Here is a 26,368-nt window from a genome sequence, read left to right as displayed (position 1 = left end):
TATTTTTGCTGATGTGACTGACATTGTCAGAAAAAGATTGTACTATATATAAACTCACTTTTACATAGAACTCTTTTGAACTCTGATGTGGTTATATATTAAAAAATGTGTTCGCGTTAATCTCCGAAATGTTTTCACTAACTCCTAAAATTTTTTTGTCGTATTTGTCACAGGAAGGGTGACGTAAACCGTGACTTGTATATTCATGCTCCTAACTATGTTTCATTACGGTTTGACCATCCATTAAATATGAAGGAAATCAACTGTAAATCCGACACCTAAAAGTTCTCATTTCTTCCAAGATCGATTAGAGACTGAAATAGGCTGCTCGAAGAGGTAGTGAACAGTTACGTCAGAGAATCTTTTACGGCTACTTTTTAAATATTCTATTCTTGATATTATGTACTGGCTTGTCACGTTTGTATTGCTTGTTTGTTTTTTGTTTGCTACATGTTTTGTTATAAATTTTCTGTCCCCCCCCACCACTGTAATGCCGCTTGTGGCGCTGTGGTCATTGCAATAAATTAATATTAAACTCTTTTGCCTATTTTTGCATGCTCTGTTTACTGTTTGCAACATGTGTCTTAGTTTTCGTCATCTTTATATATCTAGAACAAGTGCATATTAAGTTTCTTCCAGGATTTCTTTAGGTATTATGCGATACAGCGTTACTTTTCTTCTTGTGATCCTCATTTGCACTTGCGCTTTTTTTTCGTGGCCCATAGGCACTAGTTGAAGTGATTGTGTCCAGCGAGGATGCCCTGGCCATCCAAGCAACAATACTGCTGGCGGAACTGCTGTACATGGTGTGTTTCACTTTTTCTTTCCTTTCACCCTTGCGAGCACCCTTCAATAACTGCCGGGATTCCCCAAGGTCTCTTAAAAAGAGAACACCTGGTCGAAATGAAGTGTCGTCAATGATTTTTCGGTGGTCTCAGATAGCACTCGTAATATTACTGCATACCTAACACATTAAGCTTGGGTGATCTGTGTCTCGTTTGACTGCAACCGTTGAAGAAATCATTGTACTATTTGTAAGCCATTTGCAGTATAGGAGGTAGTATAAGTTTGCCAAAATGTCTACGTTAAGCATGAAAATATGGGCATATATGTTACGTGAGCGAAGTGAAATATGAATGAATTTTTCATGGTGACGCGCTTGATTCCTTGTTTCTTTTTTTTTTTTGTTTCCATCCTGGCAGGCCAGTGTGCATCTTCCCTCGGAGTCTAGTCGACATTGTCATTGGCTGCCAACGCTCATGTCACAGGCGGCAGCCTTTGGCTCACCTCAGGAAAAGCGCATGTAAGCCATAGAGGTTCTTTCCTTTTCACTTAAGTGTCAAGTATTTGAGTGTGGATTATGCTTATATCGAGCCCCCTCTGTATATAGTATGTGGGCAAAAGGAGCAGAGCCCCTGTGTCTCATTCGTCAAGCTCTTTTCTCTCTGCTAACTCACGAAATGGTTGTAGGACATGTTCATAATGTGAATAAGCATTTGGCATCATCACTGGCAAGGGTGCTTCTGCTTCTTTTGCTTCTGAAGAAGAAAATCCAGGAAGACAGGAGGGAGAAGGGTAGGGGAGCATACAAATACACTGAACAAACTGTACAATTAACAATATATGATGTTGTTTTCCTGACTAGTTATGGTACAGAGGGAATATATTTAAGGGATTGTAATGTTCCTTTCGAGATATTTATTCCTATTGGTTTGAATGTTCTAAATTTATGGATTGGATATGCCTCCCTATATTTCCTGTACATTGGAGAGACAGTGGAATCAATAAACATAAGGCTAAATGGTCATCTTCAGAGGAAGAGCGCTAGCAGATGACGGACAAGGAAGAGGCGGACACACACATCCACTCTTATACACACATAGCGCTCTTCCTCTGACAATGATTAACCAGCTCGCCCAGCAACATACCTGGCTAAATGGTCATTGGGCATACACAAGCAAGACCCTCCTGAAAGCAATTGCTCAGCATTTCAGTCAGAAAGACTGTTTGATGAAATTAAATATATACCGTATTTACACGATTGTAAGTCGACTCAAATGTAAGTCGACCCCCTCATCCCACCACCCCCCAAATCGCATGTCTCGAAAACAGCGCTAGAACAAGGACAGATATAAAGAGAAAAACAATTTTTTTTAATTTGTCTTTGTTCTAGCACTGTTTTAACATATATTCAACTCGCCCAACATGCCACTCCGGAAAAATATATTGCCTGGCTATACTGCTCACCTCCACTTCACGTATTTCGGTGATATACGCTGCAAGCTCTGGATAGCATACCAAGTGTATTCCTCGGAAGCCTGTTCACTTGGCGTTAAAAATTGTCTCACTGCCACCGCAATTCCCGCATAACCTGTTTAGAACCTTTGAACTTGTGGCCCACAGCGCAGTTCTTTCTTCGGCATAAATGATAGCCGCCTCCTTGAACGCTGCGCGGAACAAGTGGAGAATGCTTTTTGGACTGAAGAGCTCATGACAAAGCATGTGACCGGTCGTAAAGTCAAAATTGCAAGCACGTGAACCTCTCACGAACCCAGCGAACGATCGGTGTTGGCTCTTCCATCGATCATCAGCACTTCCTGGAAATGCCGCCGCGTCACGTGACCCAACGCGACTGACGGGCAAAAAGCGAGCGTAGCCGTGATTTGAAAAGTGGCTCTTTCGTAAACAATAGACACTCCCGCAGGTGCAGTTTGTGCTGCGCACTAAAAGTTAGAAAAGAAAAATTCTCCCTGAGAAGTACAAACACTAACTTAACTTTGCACTTGAAGCTGTAGAGCAAATAAATTTGCTGTATCCTCCCTGATATGGCTTTTATCTTGCTTTTATTAAGTGTGCCATGCTTTGGTTTCGATTTTAAGTCTACCCTCACTTCTGATTTTCGATTTCTAAAAAAAAAAGGGGTTGGCTTAGAATCGTGTAAATACGGTATTTATTCTCCATTCAGGCTTCGAATCTTCTAGAGACAGGAAATATAGGGAAGCATATCTAATCCATAAATTTAGAACATTGGAGCCAACAGGAATAAATGTCTCGAAAGGAACATCAGAATCCCTTAAATGTATTCCCTCTGCGCCATAACTAGTTGGGAAAACAATCCTATATGGTGTTAACTGTACAGTTCAGTGCATGTGTATACTATCCCACCCCTGATCCACGCCGCAGCATAAGCTGCATGCGTTTTTTTAAGCAAGTTCCCTTCTTATCACTTCTAATCCCACCTTTAGTTTCTCCTTGAATCCTTTTCTTCATATCATGTCATGCTTTACGTGTGTGATTTACTTTGATTTGCTATTCTGTTTCTTTGTCCTGTCCTCCTCCTTGCGGGAAGCTCTCTTGATAACTACATTTCTTATCAGGACCCTTTGGAATGCCTGTCCCATTTCAAAAAAGGCATGTCAGCATCGAGCCTGCTTTAGGCGCTGACTCATCATCCAGCCAGCATCCTAGGTTTTTTCTGCTGCTGCCGCATTTTTTTTTCTTTTTTTTTTCAGGCCATGGGATCACCGATTTTTGGCTTAAAAGTTCATACGCAAGGAAACACTGCTTTTTTCTCCCCCCTCTCTGGCTTCTCTTCTTCGGAAGGAAAAGTGTATTTAAGCCCCCACTAGTGATGACGGCGCTGCCCAGACGAAGACTAATCCCCTTGTCAAACTGAAGCACCCCTTCAACCTTTGTTCAGTGCTCTTTTGTACTGTGTAGCCATCTTCTTTTTCTCGTTCTACCCTTGCCTAAAGTTTGTTGCTCATAATTGTCAAGGGTGGTTACATCAGCCTGTTTTATTGAAACACCTCAGATGTTGATTCCTTTGCGAAGGCTGGAGTATGGCTACATGGGACATTTTTACCTAGCAGAATAGTATTTGTGTTCTGTGTATTAGCACTGTACAGGCACATTCGGAGCTCATGAGATTTGTGTATGCTGATGCTTTGACAGAATCTGAGCAAATGATTAGCTCAGACTGTTTTTATTTTAAAGAAAAGCACCTACTTCTACTAAAGACTTGCACATTTCACATGCAGATTTAGAGGCCTCCGTATGCGTGTGCATTTTGTGTGCGTTGCTTTGACATGCACTCACACGAAGTGTCATGATAAAAATTGTGCTCCTAGGTTGCAAGAGAAGGTTGTTGTCAAAATTTATTTCCATCTCTCTCTCCTTGCCTCAGTGCAGTTTAGTTAGGCGCTCTTTTTTTTTTTTTTTTTTTTTTTTTTAATATTGTGATGAATTTTTTTTTTTTTGTTTTCTCTTTCTTTTTCTAGAAGTGTTTTGCCTACCATTCATAATATGGAGCACAAGGTAGTTCCAGTCTTTATCCCTGTCACATAATTATACTCGCAGCCAAGAGCCATGCCAAGTACAGGGTCGTTCACTCTTAGGTTGAGCATGTGAGTCAGGATGAAATGAAGTCAGATAACAGCATTGAAACAACATTGCATGCACATTGTGAAAGGAAACTAGTAGATAAAAAATACGGCAGAAGATTTGAAGTTAATCCTATTAAGGTGAGCTGGTCAGGATAAGTGGACGTGAGGAACTGCTCAGAAAGACAACACTTAAGCCACGGTGTGTTTTTGCCTGTTTGGCACCGCCCCTGGTTTGTTTGTTCAGCTGTCTGATTTTGTGCCTGTTTTAGCCCATTCAGCTAGGCCTGATCGTGTTTTAACAAAAACCACGCATCTCCGCAGCCGCGCCAGCACGGCTGTGGCCCGCTTGTCGCGCCTCCACGCGCTACGGCGGAAGGGCGTCGTGCCCCACAGCCTGTTCCTTGACCAACTGCTGCAGTTCTGTGGCCCCACGAGCAAGCACCGGCACGGGCGGGCCGGTTCCGAGGACTTTTGCGAGGCAGCGGGCAAGGCCCGGCTCAACGCTTGCCTGCGCCGGGAGACGGATGAGAGCTCCCAGCGCACCATGCAGGACTCCCTGGTGCTCGTCAAGGAGTATAACTCTTGGGACTGGTACCTGGTCAGCTCCCTGCTCAAGTGGCCGAGCGACTCGCTGCGGGCTCTCGGGGACAGCACCAACCGCTCGTTCGTGCGCCGGCTGGTCTTTTTCTTCAAACCCAGCAGCCGCCAGTTCTCCCTCATGGAGGCCAAGCGGGAAGGCGCGCGCCAGATTGTCACTGTTGGCTGCCAGCTGTTTGAGTTCCTGCTCGAGGCGGACGAAGGCCGTGCCACGGAGTTCATTGAGGACTTCCTTATTGACCTGTGTAACTGCCTGCACGAGGCACAGCTGCCGGGGGCGGCCATGTCGGCGTTGCTCGGCCCGTCACGGATGCTGGCTATGGTCTCGCACAGCTACTTTCTGTTTGTTGGCCGGCTTGCCAGTTCGAGCCGGGGCTCACGGCTCCTCGAGAGGCTAGGGGTGTACCAGCACGTCGTCCGCCTGGTCATGCTGGAGGGCCACGACGTCTACCTGAAGCTGGCGCTGGCGTCGCTTGACTACACGAAGCCGGGTTTTGCCAGGTCGCTCCTGACCACAGCCCTGACAGCAAAGTGTGAGGTGGGTTAGGTTCAGGAACACGTGTGGCCAAAACGGGGTACTGCCAACGTTTAATGTTAATGAAGCAATTGCATGCCTAGAATCTAGAGTCAGGTTACTAGCTTTCTGGTGATACTTCTTCGTCAAAGTGTGCTCAGGAGTTAAAATAGAAGCCTGCTCCAAATCTAACCCTAATGTGTTTCTTCTTGTTTCTTTGTTAACTTGCAGAGCTGTGCGTGCGTTTCAGCGACAACCTTTAGAAAAATTTTGTGGCAGGTAGCGATTTAGGTGCTCTACTGGAATAAGTGCTAACAAAGTCGAGTGCAGCCAGGTATTCTGCGACAGCTGTAGTAAATGTCCCATCTCTGTGGTGCTCTGTGCAGGAGTCTAGGCTCTATGCGACAAAATTCCTGAGAGTCCTGCTACGCCTGGAGCTTCTGGACTTCAGGAAGTGGGTCATGGAACTTCTTGTGACACAGTTGTGTGACCCCAACCGTGCAGTGATGCTGACAGCTGCCTCCATCTTGGATGAGGCCTGCGATGTCAAGGTGCTCATTTCTATCCTGGTGCCAAGCCAGTATATGGCACGCTGATGTGCACCTCTTAAGACGACAGTTTTATTGTACCACTTCTAGCACTTTGCTGATGGAATACATGTGGAGGAAAAAATCGTATTGTCTGGGAAAACATAGGATTCAAACTGCCTGATTTTGAATCATTTGACTGCTGAATGAGGTACAAAGGCAATGAGAATTGACTTTAACTGCATGAAAGTTTAGATTGGCATTTGTAGGCATCCAGTATACACAACTCCTTTTTTATCTCTTGCAGAATTCAGTTGTATTTTCATTTTTCTAAGCACGGAAGAGATTTAGTAAGAAATCCAGTTACTAGAAGGTAATGATGAGCCGGATTACTCATGGCTATTTAGTCACGACTAATTAGAACCAGTTAGTGACTAGTTAATCATTAGTACTGGTTGATGACTAGTTAGCCATTATTTAGTACGGGTTAGTGACTAGTTAGCCATTAGTCATTAGTACTAGTGAAGGTGTGACAATCGTGGTGCTTGGTACAGCTTACCTGTTAACTAGAAAGTGTGACACCTTCTGCTGACTGCCTCAGTATGTACTGGTTAGTAACTAGTTAGCCATTAGTCTTTAGTACTAGTGAAGGTGTGTTGCTTGGTACAGCCTACCTGTTAACTGGAAAGTGTGACACCCTCTGTCAACAGCTCCTGCTGACAACGATGAGAGCTTAAAGGCTTTCGCCTTAAAAATCATCGCAATGGCTTCCAGTCGCATTTTTTGCCCATGCTGTGACCCCCAGATCCGGCCCGCTCATATAGAAGTGAATATAGTTGTCTTTATCTAATGGGTCACTCCTATGACCCCAAGGCACCGCAAAGAAGCCAGCGCGTTTTCCCTTACGGAGCCGTGTTTCCGGGGGAATGTACACCTCGTATGGCTACTCGTTTGCTCTCTTTGATGCTTCACCCCTTCGCACCGAGGCACTGCAGGAAAGCAACTGTGGCTCGTGAGCGCCGCTTATGAGTTCATGTCGCGACCGCTCGTTCAGTTGATCTCAAAACGTATGATACGAACACAATTTGTCGAAGTAATCAGGAAATCATGCTATCTGGGAATGTATTTACCAGGAGAAAAATAGTATAACCCTATGGGGGACGTTTTACTGCCTGCGATTTTGAGTACATGAACCGGGATCATATCAACAAGGTTCTACTGTAAACGCAGAACACCGTAGCACCATCTATTTAAGAGCAACTCAAAACACTTAACTCTGTGATACAAAGGGAGCTGTGCTTTTGAGACTGCTTGCCTTGCCCATCCCCCCTCTTAAGGGGGGACACGGCTCTTTGGCACCGAAAATCGGCTTGAAAATCGGATTTTCAATTTTTTCATTTTCGTATTCCTCGCACCATTCCGCATCTGCACGCAAATTTTCATCCTTATACCCCGCTTATTTATGAAGTTATAGCGATTAAAAAATGCAGTACCACACCCACTGCCCTTTAAATTGTGGACAAACGACACCCAATTTCGATCGCCCGGCGCATGAGAACTACGCGCTCCACCGCGGCGATTTTGGTCTCGTTCGAAAGCGCGCGCTTTCGGCTTATTTTTTCTTTCGGAAAGCAACCCTGTGCGCTCCGCCTTCCCCATAAAAAACAAGCAAAAAGATAGCATGCAGCGCACGCTACTATTGGCCGGTTAAGGCACGTGATCAAAATGGCGTCGTTTGGTTGGTTCCAGCAAGCTAGCCCTGAAATGCGGACTCCCAGTGACGCCATTTTGTCTTTCTGCCGACCACGCTAGTGCAACGCGAGAGTCATGCCAGGCGTGAAGAAGTACCGCTCTTTGCACAAGTTCGGGCGAAAGCAACCAAAGAAACGCGTTAAGAATGCGACTTCGTTGCATACTGTGCAAGAAGCAAGTGCCAGTGCTGCGGGATTGTGTGACGATCACGTTGCGGGCGGCGACGCTTCTCCGATTCCGCTGGACAACGGCGCCGTTCTTCGTGCCGACTGCAGTCGTGTACGTATTGATACCGCGCCTGTCACTAACAGTGACATAACTCAAGTGAGTGCCCGTGAGCAGGCTACGCTTGATAGACTGGTATCGACGCCGGCGACGGCAGGAAAGACCGCGCTGTTCGCCGATGCAAGTGGTGCGTCCGCAGAGTCAGATGCGGACGGAACAGCCTCCTATGCGGTAATTGACCTCAGCATTGTGAATATCCTTCTGGATGCCGTGCGGTGCAAAACGTGTCGTGGATGCGTGCGTTTAATTACCAGCGACCGGAGCTATGGCCTCGCCGTAAAACTGATCGTGCTGTGCGACAACTGCGGTGAGATTGCGGCCGAGTGGAACTCGCGGAGGGTTGACGGCGAGAAAAGGTGCAATCCTTTTGAGCTGAATATTCTGGCTAGTCGAGCAATGCTGTCGACCGGTAACGGCCAGACAGCAATGAACGATATCTTTTCGGCGATGGGGTTGTCGCGGCGCGGGATGCACAACAAGACGTTTCAACGGCATCTGAAGAACACACTGCAACCCGCTGCTACCCGAGCCGCCACGACCGCTATGGCACAAGCCGCGCAGGCAGTGGCAAAGGTCTACGATGACTTGTGTTTTGGGCATAGGGGGAACATTGCCGTGTGCTACGACGGCACATGGATGACGCGCGGACACTCATCACATATAGGCGTCGGTGCCGTGGTGGAACTCTTCACTGGTTACGTGCTTGATTATGTGGTGTTGTCAAACTTTTGTCTGGGCTGCGAAATTGGTCCCAAGCCAAACACTGACGGCTACGAACTTTGGAAATCACGCCACCAGTGCCAAAAAAACACCAACTCCAAGGCTGGTCAAATGGAAGTAGAGGCTGGCAAAATTCTGTTTGAAAGATCTCTGCAGCGCCACAACATGCGCTACACAACCATGCTATGCGATGGGGACAGTCGCACGTTCAGTGCTCTTAAAGATGCTGCAATCTATGGCTACATTGAAATAGTCAAAGAGGACTGCATAAATCACGTGCACAAGCGTATGGGAGCAGCTTTGCGCAACCTCTTGCAGAGACACAAGGGTGCAGGGAAGCAAAGTCTTGGCGGCAGAGGAAGGCTGACAGCTGATCTAGTTGACAAGCTGGCAATATATTATGGCCGAGCGCTTCGATCAAATGTAGGTGATGTGGATGCCATGCAGCGAGCTGTGATGGCGACATATTACCACACCACATCTACTGATGACTGCCCCAAACACAGTTTGTGTCCTACCGGTGAGAAGTCATGGTGCCGCCACAACGCTGCAAAGGCAAAAGAGGAGCCTGCACCAAAGCACAATTACAGTCTGCCAAGAGATGTGGCTGATGCTCTTTTGCCTGTTTATAGTCGTTTATCAGAGAAGAGCCTGCTGCAGAGGTGCACTCGGGGGAAGACCCAGAACTAGAACGAAAGCTTCCACTCGGTCATCTGGACCTTGATCCACAAAGAGCGGCACTCATCACTGTTTGCTGTGGAAGCAGCCACAGCAGAAGCTGTGCTGCGCTTCAATGCCGGCTGCAAGCATACAGCAGCAGCAATTCTGCAAGAATGCAGTACAAATGTGACAGCAACTGGGTCCAGGAGAGCTGAAGAAAAGGACTTGCACCGTAGCATACATTCTGCAAAGAAGCGGGCGGCTTCGCTTGGCGTTGCTAAAACAGAAAAAAGAAAACACCGCGACAGCATGCACCCCGACTATGCTCCTGGTGCATTTTAATAGCATGAGGTCTTTGGGGTTGCCCTTCCTGATTAAATGCCGTGAGGCTTGAGTGCTTCCGACAATCCCCCAATTTTGGTAGTGTTGCATTTTTTAAAGATCAATATCTCTGGTCCTGTTCTTGCTATTGCTTTAAAAAATTTTTTTCTAGAAAGGGAATCCTGCGAGTCTCATGAAACCAAGGTAAATGCAGTGACGACAAAAGAAAATTTGCTGAGAAGGTTATGTTGTCTTCGGTACCCAAATGGAATTTTCCTTTCAAGCGTTTCCTATTGCGTAACTTTGGCTCAAATTGGCATAGGCCATTAATTTTCGCTTCAGATCACTTTCCACCTGTTTCTGATCTTGTTGACATATCAATCATTGACATAATTTACACCTACATGCTGTGAAGTGTTTTTCCTCGTTTTCTCAAAACTGCAATTTTGAGGGTGCTGCAATTTTGGAGGAGAGATATCTCTTAGTCTATTTGTGCTATAGCTCTCATTCTTGTCTTGTTAGAAAGAGAAAACCTTCGACAGTGCCGTAGGACATAAATATGTACAGTTATTATGCGGCAACATTTACAGAATTAATTATCAATCTTAGGTGCCAACCTGGGCTTTTATTCATAAAAGTTTGACTTATTGTAACTTGGGTTCAAATTCTTCTACCACGTTAATTCATGACTAGCGGCACTCTATGATCCTTCTAGATCACTCTGGCAGGGCTATTCTCCTCATGCCATAAAGTGTTTAGTAATTAACTCACCTCCAAACGAAGAACATGAATTAGGGATTATTTTGAAAGCTATTTCATCTACAAGAAAACTAATCAGATATTTGAAATCAGCATGCAAAGGTACATTAATGGTGCGAGTTTCAGTCAGATCCACCCATAAATAAGGAAAAAAGTTTTAAGAGGGGTGTCCCCCCTTAAAATGCATTGAGGAAACCAGAATCCATAATAAGGCATATAACAAACAATTGTAGGAACATATCACCCAGTGCATGATGTGGTCATGTGATAGATTTGATGATGTCACTGCTGCTTCTGGTTTTGCATGAATTTCAGGGTGAAATAAAAGGTACAGTCGAATCCCTCAATAATAAAAGCTCTCAAAAACGAAATTCTCGCGGCAACAAACAATTCTTGAGGCCCCGGCGAGCTTCCATAGAGTTCAATACATTTTCCCCCTCATAACAGCAGTTTTTTAAAAGCAGTCCCGCATTAATGAAAGTTTGAGGTAGTGATCTGCAACATTTTTTCGGCACGTTAGCCAGTTGGAAACAGTAAAGTGGCAAAACTGCAGCAGCACACTTATCTGACAAGTCAGGCCTGTTCATTTCTGTCAACAACCACCGGCGCGGCCATTGCTGTTTACTTTCTGTCAGGTCAGAAATGATGATGATGATAGCAACGAGATTTGTGTGTGTGTGTGTGTGTGTGTGTGTGTGTGTGTGTGTGTGTGTGTGTGTGTGTGTGTGTGTGTGTGTGTGTGTGTGTGTGTGTGTGTGTGTGTGTGTGTGTGTGTGCAGTGAAAGCGGGATTTTGCTAGCCCGTCTTGGTAACTATGCATGCACGTAACCTTTTTTACGACACCGCCACCAGAGCAACGAGGCCTTCTTTTTCTTTTCACTGCCACGCCGACCACGTTATCGTGCTGTCTGCCTCATGCATATCATTTCGCCCGTGACTTGCGTGTGTCCAGTGTTTTTTTTTTTTTTTTGTTTAATTTTCTTGCTTGGCGATAACATACGCCTCCTGTCTAAAAGCGAAAGTTTTTGCAAGAAATGTCTGCAATCATCGCCGAAGTTGCAAAAGGCAGATAGAAGTCAGACATTGCGGAGGAATTCAGTATCCTGTGCAGCCCACTTTCTATGATTCTGAAAGCTAAGAACAGCATCATGGCGGCACTTCAGAATGGCGCGCGTGCACAGAACAAGACTGTGGCAACGCCATTCTACGAAGACGTCGACAAAACTGTATATTATTGGTTCCTTGACAAGAGAGCGAACAAGATGCCTTTGCCTGGAAGCCTTCTCCAGCAGAAGGAGATCGACTTCGCATGAATTCCGGGGCACGACAACTTTAAGGCGAGCACCGGATGGATAAGCAGATTCAAAGCGCGGCCTCGCTATTATCGACAGTGTGCGCAAACGAAATGAGGAGAGTGACGACGAGGATGGTGAAAACGAAGCACAAGGAAAGCAAGGAAGTTTGTGTGATGTGCTTGATGCTTTTGATGCTATCTGCACTTTCCTCGACAACCACGACGGCAACGAAGCTATGCATAGCTTATCTAACTGTGAAGCCCGAGTTGTGAAGATCCTTCATAGCAGTGTGAAGCAGAGCAAAATAAGCGACTTTTTTCATTAAATTTTCGTTCTGGAAAGTAGTGTGTGCACCTACTTGTCCATTTTGCGAAATTCTCGCGAGAATGAAAAAGTTTTCCTTTCCCCGCGGTTTCGTTATTGCGGGGTTTGACTGTATTAGCTCTTAGTTCATCGAGGTTAGAATGCAAGACCTATCAAAATAAGGCAAGGTCTTTTGATTTTCGGCGTAATCTCTCGACATGGTTTTTCCGTGGTCCCATCACGTCTCCTTTTGAAGACCTTGTTGGTGGCCCTGTGAGGTACCCCTGGCAAGCCGCCGTGTTCTTGTAGCGTGATGTGGGGAATGTCTCTCTGTCCTCTCCTTCTTTTCTACCCAGGAGAACCTGGAGGCACTGATTGCGCTGCGTCCCGTGTTGCTGTCCTTTGGTGACTGGGGCCTGCTGCTGCACGTGCGCTTCCTCTCCCTGCCCAGCGGCTTCAAGTACTTGCTGGAGGCCGAGCTGCTGGAGAGCCAGCTTCGGAAGTGGGACGAGGTATGCTTTCCTCTCCTCTCCCCTCCCCTCTTTTCTCTTTGCAAAGGTGTTGTGGAAAGACTTTCCTCCTCATCGTGCATACATGTTCCTGCAATGTGGTTGGCCCTGGGAAAGACTGATTCTTAGTATATTCACTACAAATACAACTTGTTCTTTGGAAGTGGTTGCAACGTGGCGCAGGCCTGATGCATTTGCTGGAAGAGTTCAAATGGTTAGGGGATGCTAAAGAGTGAAATCTTGCTTCAGTCTGTATTTCCAGTGCTCTAATTCCGATGAAATCAGCGTAGTTGCTCCTGTTGTAGACCAAATGGAGAAGTTCTTATGCCAGCTACATGTCTCCATTTTTACTTTGATCAAGTTGAAGCATTTCACTGCTCCTGTCAAGGTTGGAGATGCTCGTAATATTAAATGTGTCTATGGAGCTCTGGCAAAGTTCTGCAGTAAGATTATGAATAAAAACTTCAATCATATACAGTCAAACCTGGATATATCGAACTTGAAGGGAATCGTGAAATAGTTCGGTATATTGATAATTCGATATATGGAAATCGGCGTCAGTGGCGCATCTCTCCGTTTCAGCCGTCGCATCCACAGCTTATTTAATGGCAGCGCGCCAAGATGCTGCACAGCGATAGCGTTACGAAGTGTTTACCTTTGACTACCGTATTTACTCACATAATGCTCGCACCCCTAACATTGGGCTTCAAAAATTGGAATTTTTTTTTCCTCGTATAATCATCGCACCACCAATATTACCACCGCGAGAGTCATCTGCTAGTAGTAAGAAGCGCCATCTTTGGAGTGCTACTAAACCTAGCTGGCTTCGTTGTGTGCACACGCTACTAGGCGGCGATAGTGTCCTTGGGTAGATCATCATCGGTTATGCTCCTCCTCCTCTTTTATCTTTTTACCTCCATTATGCTTGCAGTCGTCTCCATTTTGCGAAATGTCTCCGCGTCTCGTTGTTCCTTTGTTCCGTCCGTGTTGCTTGCTTTGTTCCACCGTCTACCGTGTTTTTAGTGCCGCATCGCGGTGGGGCGGTATGCAAGTTATACAGCTGCTTTTATGCTGAAAACTTTCGAGTATGGGCTACAGCATGGCAACCGCGCTGCCAGCAGGCACTTCGGCGTCAACGAGTTCTGTGTAGTACTCTACTGGAGAAAGTGATTGCAGTGTCGACACGAACTCTGATCAAGTCTCTGATCAAGAGTAGAAATATATGGTCTGCTGTGAACATTATACCACGGAACGCGGGGAGTGATGATGAGGCTTCGTGCGGTAAATAAAGTGCTTTTGGTGACCCTGTACTTTTATAACAAGGGTAAGCTCTGCTTGAAAGTAATGTGTTGGTTATATTTACAAAAGCTGACCTAAGAATCCCAATTCACACTTATTTAAATTTGCTTTTAGCGCTCTAAAACATTTGCTCGAAACTTTTCCCCGCATAATTATCGCACCTCCCAACTTAGCAGCAATTTCCCGCGAAAAAAAGTGCGAGCATTGTGCGAGTAAATACGGTATACATATTTTTGATGTTAGCTCCTGTGGTGGCGGGAAGCAAACTGGCAGAGTGCATGTGATGGCTTGACTGCCCAAGCCTGGCTCGATTTATCGCGTTGCGCTTGGGGCGGGCAGAGTCCATTGCCACAAAATGATTGGAAAGCATGATAGCAGCAAATGCCATTTGAAGTGAGCAATGCTAAAGGTCGGTGTCATGATTGCAGCTGACCGCAAACAAATGCGTAGTGCGTGCTGCTGCGAACGAAGATTGGGAAAGAGGTTGATTCATAGATGCAAGGATGGATGACTCTCAGAAAATAAAAAAATTTGCCATTTCTTAACGTCCGCAGCCGCTGTAGCTTATGCTACGCCGCACGTTCAGCACGACGACAAGGATGACGACTCTGGCAGAAAGGAAAAAAAAAGAAAAAACAAATCTTTCGTTAACATCCGCAGCTGTCATGGGAGACTTGCGCTGCCCAGGGGGTGCCACCAAAACGGTAGTAAAATGTTTATGCTACGCCGCACGTTCAGCACGACGACTCTGGCAAAAAGGAAAAAAAAAAAAAGAAAAAACAAATCTTTCGTTAACATCCGCAGCTGCCATGGGAGACTTGCGCTGCCCAGGGGGCGCCACGAAAACGGTGGTAAAATGTGCTCTTTAGGCGTCTGCATCCGAATGCATGCATTCGGTATAGATCCACCGCATTAATTTCTGTGATGTACAAATTACAAAGAATTTAAGGCGCTGAAAATGTTTTCATGGTTGTCATGATGTGAAAAGGGCAATAAATAAACCAATGTCGGGCATTATACGACGTGCAGAAATCGGAGATGAAGACTCGGCACGCTGCCAGTCGATATAGCCCGGCGGATGTCGCTCGAATTCATGGCAGTCTTCGAAAGCTTTACATGCAACTAAGCTTAAGCATGTGAATACACGAAACAGTAACAGGGACAGGCAGAGTAAATAACCCTTCTGAGGCACAGTCTTTCCGATAGGCGCCTTGCGCGGGCCGTGCATGGGCCGCTGAGGATTGCGTTCAATGCATGTTTGTCCCTGAACTTGTAAGTTGACCTTGCGCTGGTTTTTATTCCGAAAGTAATACTACATACATTTTCAAGCCCTTCGTGTAACACGGCTGTGGACACGTTTGGTGAAGTGACGTCATACCAGGTGCAGAGAAAAGGGGCCCCAGCTCGGCTCTTCGGAGAACACGGCGGTGGACACGCGCCCCGCTCACCAGTGGCGCTACTGTCGGTGTGACAGGTGTGACGTCACGCAATCAGAAGTAGAGCCGAAAAAGGGCATAGAAACGGATTAGCCTGCAATTTGAAAGTATCAAACGCTAAAATGGATAAGCAAGAAGTGAATTAATGTAATGTAAAGGATGTGACGTCACGCAACCGGAAGTAGAGCCGGAAAAGGTCATAGGAAGGGATTGGCGTGCAATTTGAAAGTACCAAAGACTAAAATGGGTAAACAAGAAGTGAATTAAGCAAATAGAAGCAACCAGAAGCAACCAACAGCAGCACCCGAGCTTTTTCATTATACTCCAATGCAGATTCTGCAGTGCTCTATAATTTTTGCTCTTTGCTCCCCATTTAGCTTATATGCCGCGCTCGTAATGTATAGAAATACAGAGTCCATATACTGGAAAGTCACATAGAAAGCTGAAGCTGGGTCTGCAGAAACGTTAGAATTTTGCTGCGGCAGGAGTTTCGATGTTTGTCGTTAGGTACAGATATCAGTGAAGGCACGCTGACCTTGGGTTCCACTGCTCAATTGCTAATCTCCTTTAACTTATATGCTTGCAGCTCTTGAGCCAGAGCTTTTGCCTGTTGGGGCAGTGGGGACATCGCACATTTGAGGCGCACTATCAGCTCAGGAACGCATGTTGCATAGTGATCAAAATGCTGTTGTCAGCTTCTTTGTAATTATTAGTATGAGTCGAATGCCATCTATTGCTGTTTCCTCTTAAAAGTGAATGGCTGTTTTCATTGAGATAGTAAACGTTTTAAGTTAGCTCTAGTTGCCGTCCTCACCTTTTATTGCTTGACGTACATGCAGTTTTTATACTTGTGCAGCTGCCGAAAACGGTAGCATAACGGACGGTCTCTCTCGCGATCACAAATAAACACGCACACATAGCTCTCTGTACTCTATATATTTTAGCTTGATCTGGCGGAGCAGCCAGCGTAGGACAAATAGTGTTTTTTTTTTCAAGTCGCTGAACAGACTTCTGCAAACGAGGACAGGAAGACAGGTGCTGGAAAGGCTGCGGTACAGCACACACCTACAGGCTTATAACAGGACAACAGAGGTACAGCGGGAAGTCAGAAATTGGTACCGAGTTCACCCCATACCAAGAAACATGGACCCCCACCTACACCCAGAAAGGAGGCAGGCGAAGGCACAGTATTATGAGAAAACATTTGGCCAACAAGTCACGTCAAGCTTCACCAACGCAGCTTTATATGAAACCAATGCAAAGCCACGGTACTGCGAGGGCTGCGAGGTAGTTAGCGCCTGGATCCAAAACTGTATGATCACCGAGGTAGAAGTGGCTACTGCACTGGCCATTAGGCACGGAAGAGAAATGGGGGAGAGTCTGTCGATACTGTCGGATTTTCAATCCACATGCAGAAATTTTCAGCGGGGCAAGATATCTAAGACAGCACACTAAATCCTGACTTCCACAAGCGAGCCAACAAAACCATACACGCAAACACGAGACCTCCCTCTTAGGCAGATCCTCCCTGGCTGTCATACTACACGCAAGCGCAGTTACCGAGCGCAAGAAGACGAGTGGGACGGGTGCTTAGCTGTTCGGGGCGGTAGGGTTCGATCCTAGGTGAGCGTTGGGCTGTCTATGTCTGCTCGCCTGAGTGATTCCTCCCTAGGCCGGACAATTTGCGATGAGCCAATGCCTCCTGGCTGACACACTACCCGCACGTACTGTTAGCGACCACACCTTGGGAATGGAGGAATCAAGGAAAGAGCTCAGAAGACTTGCATGTAGCGGGTGCTTGGCTTTTCGGGGTGGTAGGGTTCGAGGCTGGCATTGGGCCGTCAATGTCTGCTTGTCTGACTGATTCCTCCTTGGGCCAGACAACTTGCGACAAGCTGACTCCTCTTTTCTGACACACTACCTACACGCGAGGTTAGCGAACGCACCATGGCTGCTCCCAAATCCTATATCTTAAATGAAGTCCGACCAGACGCATTGCACCATATGCCTCTAGCGTGTACGTGCGTGCACTCTGCCGTCTCCAGGCAGCCCGGGGCCCTGGACGGACAAATCAGCGGCTGCAGTGAAATGTAAACTTCTCCGATGAAACGTCTTGCCCCCTGAGCTGCCGGCTGGCCTCACAGGCACTTTCATTGCAGGAACCACTGTCTCCCGGAATCGGGAGCCAGGTAACGAGGTATATGAGACGGAACTTTTGAGACTGCGTCCTCGGCGCTGGGTTCAGCAACCTCGTCTAGCAGTCTAGCAGCTTTTTTACGATGTTTATTGCCTCAGGGCATGAGTAGGGTATGAGATGAAGAATGAGCTAATGATGTATTATTGTTCAGCTTTTCTTGGCTCAGCTAGTGAATACGAGCTGGGAATAACGAAATCGTTTTGACCGTTGCTTTACAGTTTAATTACGTGTCCTTTTTTTTTTTGCATCTCAGATTGTTCCTTATTGGAAATGTGTGATTTATGTGCAGGTGGATAATCTTCGCTATGTGAAAATCGTCGAGGATGCTATCAGCCAGGCTGTCACATGGCACCAGCGGGGCGAAGATGGAACTTACGGGAGACGGAGCAGCAACACCAGGTCCGGGTCTCGTTCTTTTCACCTGAAGAAATGTATGCTGTCCCTGTGTAGCCAGATAATTTCGCAGCTGCCTTTTGAGTAAAATGTACTAGAAGATCTGAATTTTTTTATCTAGATTTTGGTACTGTAAAAACGCTCGTATAATGCAAGCTTTTTTTTTTTAATTTCGTTATGTTACATTTTCGCTTAATATGCAGATACGAACTGTTTTCACCGAATTTTGCAGTTCCTGTCTCGTTGTTAATCAGCATCATCAGCACTAGGCTTCCAGCGAGACGGGGGGCTATCTAGAAATGGATTCATTTGACTATTTCGATGGTTTTGGTTTGTGACCATCGCGGCCACGGTGCTCGTGACTCGCACGCAACTGGAGGAAGGACGCACCTCACACAATGTTGGAAGCAGGGCGACCGCAAAATTCAGTGCAAATGAATGCTTTTGGCGAGTTTTCTTGCTCGTATTATCGGTGCATGAAATTTTTTTTTCCCCCGTTTTTGTTATCCCTAGATTACACCTCATATTATAAGCTGGTTGATATTATATTTTGGTTTTTATGGTATGTCAAATTTCTATCTTGCATACACATCCAAGTAATTGTCAGCCCAGATTCATGGTTAGTGTTTTGCTAATATTCAGTTCTATTGCCCACAGGCTTCTTGACAGAGGAGGCACACTTTCTAGCATTGTCATCTGTGGGCATTATGTTTTTGATGCAATTTCATCACGCTGCCTTCTTGATGCCCACATTATTGGAAGCGTGATGATTGCACCTCGCAGTGTCGGATTCACAAAAGCCGTACAGTTAAACCTGAATATAAAAAAAATATAAAAATGTCCATAATTTTTTGTTAAAATCGGGTTTTCATAAGTTTTCACTTGAAGGCTCGAAAGGATGGTGTAAAATAGAAACTAAAGTAAAAAATGCAAATGAAATCACTTCAAAATGTTCACAGCAAATCCTCGTCGTCCGTAAGCATGGAGAAATGTTTTGCACGACCATGCTTATATCACACACTCGGTGAGGTCGTGGGATGTTGATTGCACTCAGCAGTACTGAAGTCTAGTTTCTATGGAACAGTGTCTCTGACAAAACAAAGGACTCTCAAAGAGAGACAGTTCATCCAACAGTGTTCTCCAAGGCGTGAATTTCATTTAAAATGAACTTTTCTCGCTTATACGTTAATAAAAATTTTTCTGTTTTCGCCATCTTCAAATGAAATCTCGTATTATGTGCAGGTTGGTATTGCACATGGGCTTTTACAGTAAGGCGCTTTTCATTCATACTCAAAATGTTGAGATTGAAGTCGGTCTTTTTCAGCAGTGAAGCTTTTGTTTCTAGTTTGGCAGACAAAAATGAACCGTAGCGCTTAGTTCGACCACAATCTGCCTCAAACGACGGCCACTGCGACCACCACCTGGATGGAGTGAATTAGTGTTTGCATGTGGGCAGAGTGTAGAACACAACTAGAAAGAATTTTTCACGAGGAGAGAAAGACCCACGCCTGATTCGTGGTGTTGTTTGACACCATGGACCTTCCCTTTTTACTCCTTCCCGGTGTTCTCCACTGTGAGACGACTGATCACATTTGGCTTGCGCAGGCTCAGGGTGAAGGACGTGTTTGCTCCGGCACACCTCTACGGTCAGCTCGTGCAGCACAAAGAAGGCCTTGACTACCTGCAGAAACACGGCTGCCTCGAGCATCACTGGGAGACCGTCCTGACCGGGGACATGTCGACGGAGGAGTCGCTGCTACGGCTCAAGGCTTCTCTCTGGACAGTGGTGAGCACTCCTACTGAATTGTAACTAAATAAATAATGAATTGGTTTACAGAAAAGGAAAGGCACAGTATCTGTGACACTTGCTTTGTGGACACCTGAACCGTGCTGAAGGGAAGGGAGGAAGGTGGGAGTGAAAGTGGATGGAAAGAAAGGGGTGCCGTAGTGGAGGGCTCTGGAGAAATTTTGACCACCTGGGGATCTTTAACTTGTGCTGACATCGCACAGCACATGGACACTACTTCGTTTCGCCTCCATCGAAATGCAGCCGCTGGCAGTCGGGATCGAACCCGGGTTCTCCGGTATGATTGTAATTCGAGCTTGAGTTAATTAGCACAGTGGTGTGAGCTCATCTCAACTGTGCGGCGGTAAGCCTAATTGGATGAAGAGCGCATGCGGCGCGCACTTTTAGGCTGTGTTTTGGAGCTCTTGAATTCCTAGGTTCTTGATGTTGAGTAGGTTTTCGATGATATGAATGCAGTTGATGCGATTTCAGGATGATACTGTGGCAGACTGCCATGAGCAGAACTCGAATGGACTAGAAATTTTGTTAATGAGAAGTTCATCTTAACAGAGTGGGTGATTGCAAATGTAACATATACTATTTAATTCATGTTGTGACACTATGTCAATCGAAAATGTGGTCCCAGACATTTTAAACCCCAAATCAACGAGCAGATCCACTTTGCGCAGATCAACTTTGAGCACCAGATCTAATGTATTTAAATATTCTTTTTTCCTCACACAATAACAGATCGGAATGACTTACCTCTGCTTCTTCTACCAACATTGATTCAATTGAAACCTTGAATTGCTGATCTCAAATGTTTTTCTTGTTTGCTTTTTGGTTGCCCAAACTGTTGTGTAACTGCTTTTTTTTTTTCTTGCTGCATGTTTGACATTTCATTTTTGGACATTTCATTAATTGGCTTACTTCTGTTTATGTTCATGACTTTCCCATATGAAGAGCTCGGTTTGCATTTCGTTTAGTCCTTGTTTTGCTCATATTCTATTGCCTAAAGAGCAAGTGTTTTGAAATTATTATTTGCTACCTTCGTTCTGTACACTGATGTTATTTGTATGCCCCTCCTGCTTGGGCCGTAAAGGCCTGCAGTATTTAAATAAATAAATAAGGCGGCTTCCCTAGATTATTGCGCAACGATGTGCGAAAGCTGTTTTGCGGTGGTCCGTTCTCGCGTGTAATAGCATTTTGGTTTTTTTTTGTTTTTTCCTTGACATCACCATGTGTGTTCCTTACGATAAAGCTTTTTTTCCTTCATAATACTAATGCTATGTGAATGAAATTCATGCCACTTGTAGAGCTTGATTCCTCCCTTCAAATCTAGTTTTGCTTCAGAGATAGTTTGATGCTTTCCACAAATACGTAAAAAACAGAGAATGTTTGTGCAGCTGCTAGACATAGCAGTAAGTGTGACAGAGCAGTGAACAATGGTTTTCTTTCTCTCTTGAGTGCAAATCGGCAAAATAATGTTATTCCCTCAGCATGAGTCTTTTTGCGACAATTTTTGCATCAGGTGCATGTTTTTTCAATGGCTGGTGCCTGAATATTGAAACGTTTTCAGTGGCAAAAATATTACCAGTTTCATTAAAGCCTAAACATCTGCTTTCTACACCCCAAGAAAATCGTACATGCCAAATATCGTCTTGATGGGACTTTAATAGTGCGTGAAATTTGGACGAAAGCCACGTTTGGCCCAGAATTAGAAGTTAAGAAAAAGCATAGTTTAAAGTTGTACAGTAGAATCTCGATGATACGAATTCCAAGGGAGCATGCAAAATATTCGTATTATCCCGAATTCGTATGATCGAAAACAAGTCAACTTCCACATGGGAATGAATTGAAAATGAACCAAACTTTATTATGGCGAACTACTTGCGGCTGAAAAAGTCCGTAATACTTGTCTGCACTTTTTTGCTGTTGATGTCGCGGACAAGCTCCTCCTGAAAGGCATAAAACCGTGCCGCAGTTTCGTCGCTCACGCTGCCGGCACTCACGGTGCGGCGCAGAACGTTCAAAGTGTGAAGAGTATCTGCCATTGACGGCGGCTGATCACACTCGTCGTCAGCGTCACTATTGCTGTCAGGCTCATTTTTGCATTCATTCGCTTCGTTGACCAAGTCTTCAATAGACCTCAGCCCACAGGTCGCGACGTTGTTGTCTGCGGTAATGAAGTCTTGAGCCGAAGCTTCAGTTTCCAGATTGTCCCAGCCATCAATCGTGAGGTCTTCATCTGGCTCTTGACAATCTCCTGCTGAAGCCGCATCAGGTCCGATGGCAAATCCGCACTTTCTAAAACAGTTCGAGATTGTGTCTGAATACACTATCTCACGACATGGCTAGAAAGTGCAAAACATCTAAGAGACTGATCTGCAAGTTTGCTTCTTTACGGTCAATTTTTGCCAGCAGATGCCTCACTAGAAGTCCTTTGAAATGATGTTTCACATTTCTAATTATCCCAGCGTCCAGTGGCTGAAGATGGCTGGTAGTGTTCGCTGGCAGGAACCTGACTTTCACGTTATTGAATGTCATTTCCTTTGGGTGGGCAAAGCACTGGTCCACGAAAAGCAAAATTTTCCGGTTTCTTGACAGCATTTTCCGATCAAGGCTTGTCAAGAACTCGTGGAAAAAATCTCCAGTCATCCACACCTTTCGGTTACCTTTGTAACAGACAGCAAACGCTCCGCCAATCGGAAACACCTCGATTTCTTCGACTTACCGATGACGGTAAGCTGGAGTTTCTCGGATCTATCCGAGTTGCAGCAAAAGAGTACTGTTACTCTCTCCTTGCTTTTCTGGCCGCCCTGGCATGCCTGGCCTTTTACGCACAAACTTCTTTTCGTTTGAAGGTTGAAAAAGAGGCCCGCCTCGTCGGCTTTAAATATGTCACGTGGCGCGTACTTCGAAACCAGCGCTGGCAGCGTGTTCAGCCACTCGTCTAAGCCGACTTGTCCACTTTCTTGCCTTCACCTGAGACGACCCGGTAGACAAGTCCGTGCCGCTCCTTAAACCGGTGCAGGCATCCCCCAGACGCTTGGAAATTTTCAATTCCAAGCGAAAACGCGATGGTGTCGGCTTTTTCACGTAGCACCTTGCCGTCTACGTTGACGCCGGCCGCTGTCACTTCGCGGAACCAAGTCAGCAGAACCTCGTCCAGCTTGACATGGGTCGCTGTTTTAGCCTGCTTCACGTTCGCACCGAAGTGCTGCACATTCTTCAAGATAACATCTCGCTGCCCGACAATGGTGCAGAGCGTCGACGGTGCTAACCCTAGCTCTTTTGCTAAGTCGGCACGGTTTTCGTCAGGGTTTTCGTCAACCCTCTTTAGCACTTCAAGCTTTTCCTTAAAGAAAAAAGGGCTTTACGCTTCCGCGACATTTCGGCAGCAGCGAACGCATGCGTCTTTCTAATTGGCAGTTCATGTCACAATGAATGACAGAAAGAAGCGGCGAACGGAGAACTACTGCAGCGGCAGCCAGCGTCACAGGCCTCGTGGGAACAGCCGGCGAGACAACTTTTCGATAGACCAATGAGCTGCTAGCGAATGAGTGACGTACACGACTGGGCACGTGCCTCGCCTGGGCCGTCCTTGTCTAGTGCTCGTCGGTTTGCTACGAAATGGAGGTGGGGGTAGGGTGCTAGTGGGGTGAGGGGGGTTGGAGAGGAGAGGCAGCTGCCGCGGTGGGTACCCTGTCCTCCTGTGAGCTCTTACGCTGAGCTGCTCGGTGGCTTTGTGCGTTTGTACAATGTTCGTTCGTATCATTTGCGGCGGGAAGGTGGAGAGGAGTTAGCGGTGGCCGCGTCGGTTATGTTACCCTCTTGAGGTCAGTCGCGCCGGCCCGCTCGCATGCGCGACTGGTTTGCACGTTCGTATCAACCGCGGCGGGTTCAGAAACTCTTCGTATCACCCCGAATCTTAACGTATTCTATACAATATAGTCCGTTTAAAGCATTCTTAAAATTCGTATTATCCCGAAATTCGTACCAGCCGTAATCGTATCATCGAGATTCTACTTATAAGGGTCCAATGGGAGCTCTCTGTTGGGGATGTGAAAATTTATTTTATTATACTTCCTGGGTGTGTGAAGCAATGAAGCTAGCCCTGGGGATAAAAAAAAAAAAAAAAAAAAAAAAAGCGACTTGCACGAGCCAGATCGCGGACATCACTGTTTGATGCCTTACACACTTGGCAATGAGTTGGGGCATCTCTTATAGCTGCTGTGAGGGCCTTAATCGAGTTTTTTAATAATTTCCTGATAATTTGTGGCTTGGAAGTGCACGTTTCTTTTTTAATTTATTTCAACACAAAAGAGCTGCAGGGTGCACATTTAGTTGTAAAATTGGGTATGGTTAGTCTGTACCCTGCTTTCGAAAGTGTTTTATTGGAAAGAAAATTTCGTGCCTGCAAGTGAAACATTGAGTCTTAGTTCAGGATGAACATTAGCCTACCCTGTACATGTCTGAAAACAATAAAATGAGTTTTTTGATGCCACAGGGCCACGTCGGAACATCCCCAGAGGGCTTCTCACTTGTGGCCGACACCGATGTACTGCCGGCCATTGTCAGGATGGCTCAGGAGTCTCCAATATATTCAATCCGAGGGTGAGCATGGCCAAGGATTGATGTCATGAAACAGTCTAAGAAGAACATTTTGCAGTTTCGTTGAGTCTTTGCACTGGTTGCTTAACTTCCTGGTTTCGGCCCCATTCTTGATCGTGCAGAATGCATTGGCTTTTCTTTTTTTTTCTGAACGCTATGTGTAATAGCTGCATTGCTTTATAATACAGTGCAGTCCACTCATAACGATATTGAGAAAACCTGAAAATTCGATTGTTGTAACTGATTGTTGTTATATCTGGATTGGCAGATAAAAACAAAGAACATAGCCACATATCTTCCCATGCACGTAGGCTTGCCTAATTACAAGCGATGAGTGAATCGGGCTGAACAGCGCTAAACACTTTATTAGAGGGTACATAAATAGCCTGAAATAATTTAAGCATGCTTAAAATATTTGGAAATTTGTGCTTGCGTGAGCGGCAGCTGGAGCTTGACAACCTCTGTGGCTTCCTGTAGCGTGCATGCTGCCGCAGGTCCTTTTTACGTGCACACAAAAAGCTATCGTATCCGATGTGCCGCTGATAATCGATCATTATATATTGCTTACTTTAATAGGGGCAGTGGGAAAATTGATAAATTCAAAGAATTGGATCGTTATAGGCCATATATTGTTGTATCTGGCATTGTTATGAGTGGCTTGCATTGTGTATTCCTGATTTAATGTAACCTGCTTTTGTTTGGTTATTGCAATGTCCCCCTGCATCCCTCCTACAAAATTCCCCAGTGATGGATGCAGTAGGTATCTTTGTGAGTGAGTGAGTGAGTGAGTGATTGGAATGAGTAGGCAATTTATATCTAGCATCTAAGAACTAAAGCGCTCACTTGCTTTATTTTGGAGAAAAGCATTGTATCCAGGCAGCTGAGGAAAGCAAAAAGGCTGGAAGCTTTTACAGAAATCTTTTCAGACAAAGCCCCTTGTAGCCTGTGGTGCACCTCATGTGCTACATGATCAACTGCATGGTGCAGTTGGCCCATCAGAGTGCCACATATGGTGACTAGTTGGCCATCTGACAGGCTCACTTGGACACTGCTTCTATGTTAGGCATCTCAGTGATTTGGCTCTTTCAGAAATGAAACTAAGCTGAGCCATAACAAATCACAAACTTGCCGCAATCAGTCATATATCTACAGTCGTGCTCCGTTAATATGACCCCCGTTAATATGGACGACCCGAATTATGGACAGTTTTTCTGGGGACGAAACCTTTTCAATGTATTTATGCCTCGTTAATATGGAAACTCGCTGTTCGGACAATGGACAGGGGAAGAATGCACGCGCCCCACTTGGGCCCATGTATTTTTGTCTCGTTAATATGTACAGTGCTTGAAAAAAAGCAGAGTAGTCCGAACGCAAGTTAAAGAAGGGCGCGCCGCCCGCGAACCTACGCGACAGCCGATACGGCGGGATGCCTGAACGAGTCCTGTGGGGTTGGAAAGAACCAAAGCCTGCGTGTCGCCGTACTAAGGGAGGGGGGAGGGGGAGGGGGAGGGGAGCGCAAGAGCGGAGCGGAACGTACACAGAAAACCGAGGGTTAGCGTAAGAAAGACCCCGAAAGGGGGGAACCAGGAGATTTCTGGGTGCAGCGGAAGTGCCGCCGCAGTCTGGAAAACAGCAACATGTGGTTGCAATAAATTCTGCTGAACGTGAACAGAGAGGCCGGTAAAAGTGTAAGAAAGAAATGACAGGAAGAAAGACAAGTGCCTACAGTGGCGGTGGGAACTGAAGTTTTCTTTCCCAAAGCGCAATGCGTGTTCCATGAAGCCGTTAACGCTTTTCGGTGAGAGTTAAGACACACTCACAAAGTAGAGCGACAAAAGAAAGGCGACGTACGAACACGCAACCGGGACCGGGCGTCCCGTGCTGGACGCGCTTCCCTCTCATGCTCCTGGTTTTCGTCCCTGTTGCGCTGCCGAAATGACAAACTTTGCACACTAGGCGGTCCGTATGTCGGCTTCGCTTTGAGTCAACGATGCGGCCTTGACAAGGTCTGAGCCC

At 45.9% G+C, this 26,368-nt stretch overlaps 1 protein-coding gene across 1 annotated transcript in view; it reads left to right on the top strand.

Moving 5' to 3' along the window:
• Window positions 1–26,368, top strand: part of rictor (rapamycin-insensitive companion of Tor) — a 54,327-nt gene that overhangs the window by 12,179 nt on the left and 15,780 nt on the right. Inside the window, exons 12-19 of the mRNA XM_084577289.1 lie at window positions 726–806; window positions 1,203–1,303; window positions 4,707–5,520; window positions 5,883–6,047; window positions 12,475–12,630; window positions 17,849–17,958; window positions 19,558–19,738; window positions 24,249–24,355. Coding sequence (XP_084433415.1) covers window positions 726–806; window positions 1,203–1,303; window positions 4,707–5,520; window positions 5,883–6,047; window positions 12,475–12,630; window positions 17,849–17,958; window positions 19,558–19,738; window positions 24,249–24,355 — 1,715 coding nt within the window. The remainder of the gene's footprint in view (window positions 1–725; window positions 807–1,202; window positions 1,304–4,706; window positions 5,521–5,882; window positions 6,048–12,474; window positions 12,631–17,848; window positions 17,959–19,557; window positions 19,739–24,248; window positions 24,356–26,368) is intronic.

The sequence above is a fragment of the Amblyomma maculatum genome, chromosome 8, assembly GCF_055883805.1.
Source record: "Amblyomma maculatum isolate TAMU_Amacu chromosome 8, ASM5588380v1, whole genome shotgun sequence".
Taxonomy (NCBI): Eukaryota; Metazoa; Arthropoda; class Arachnida; order Ixodida; family Ixodidae; genus Amblyomma; species Amblyomma maculatum.
This window is presented reverse-complemented; position numbering and strand designations above follow the sequence as displayed.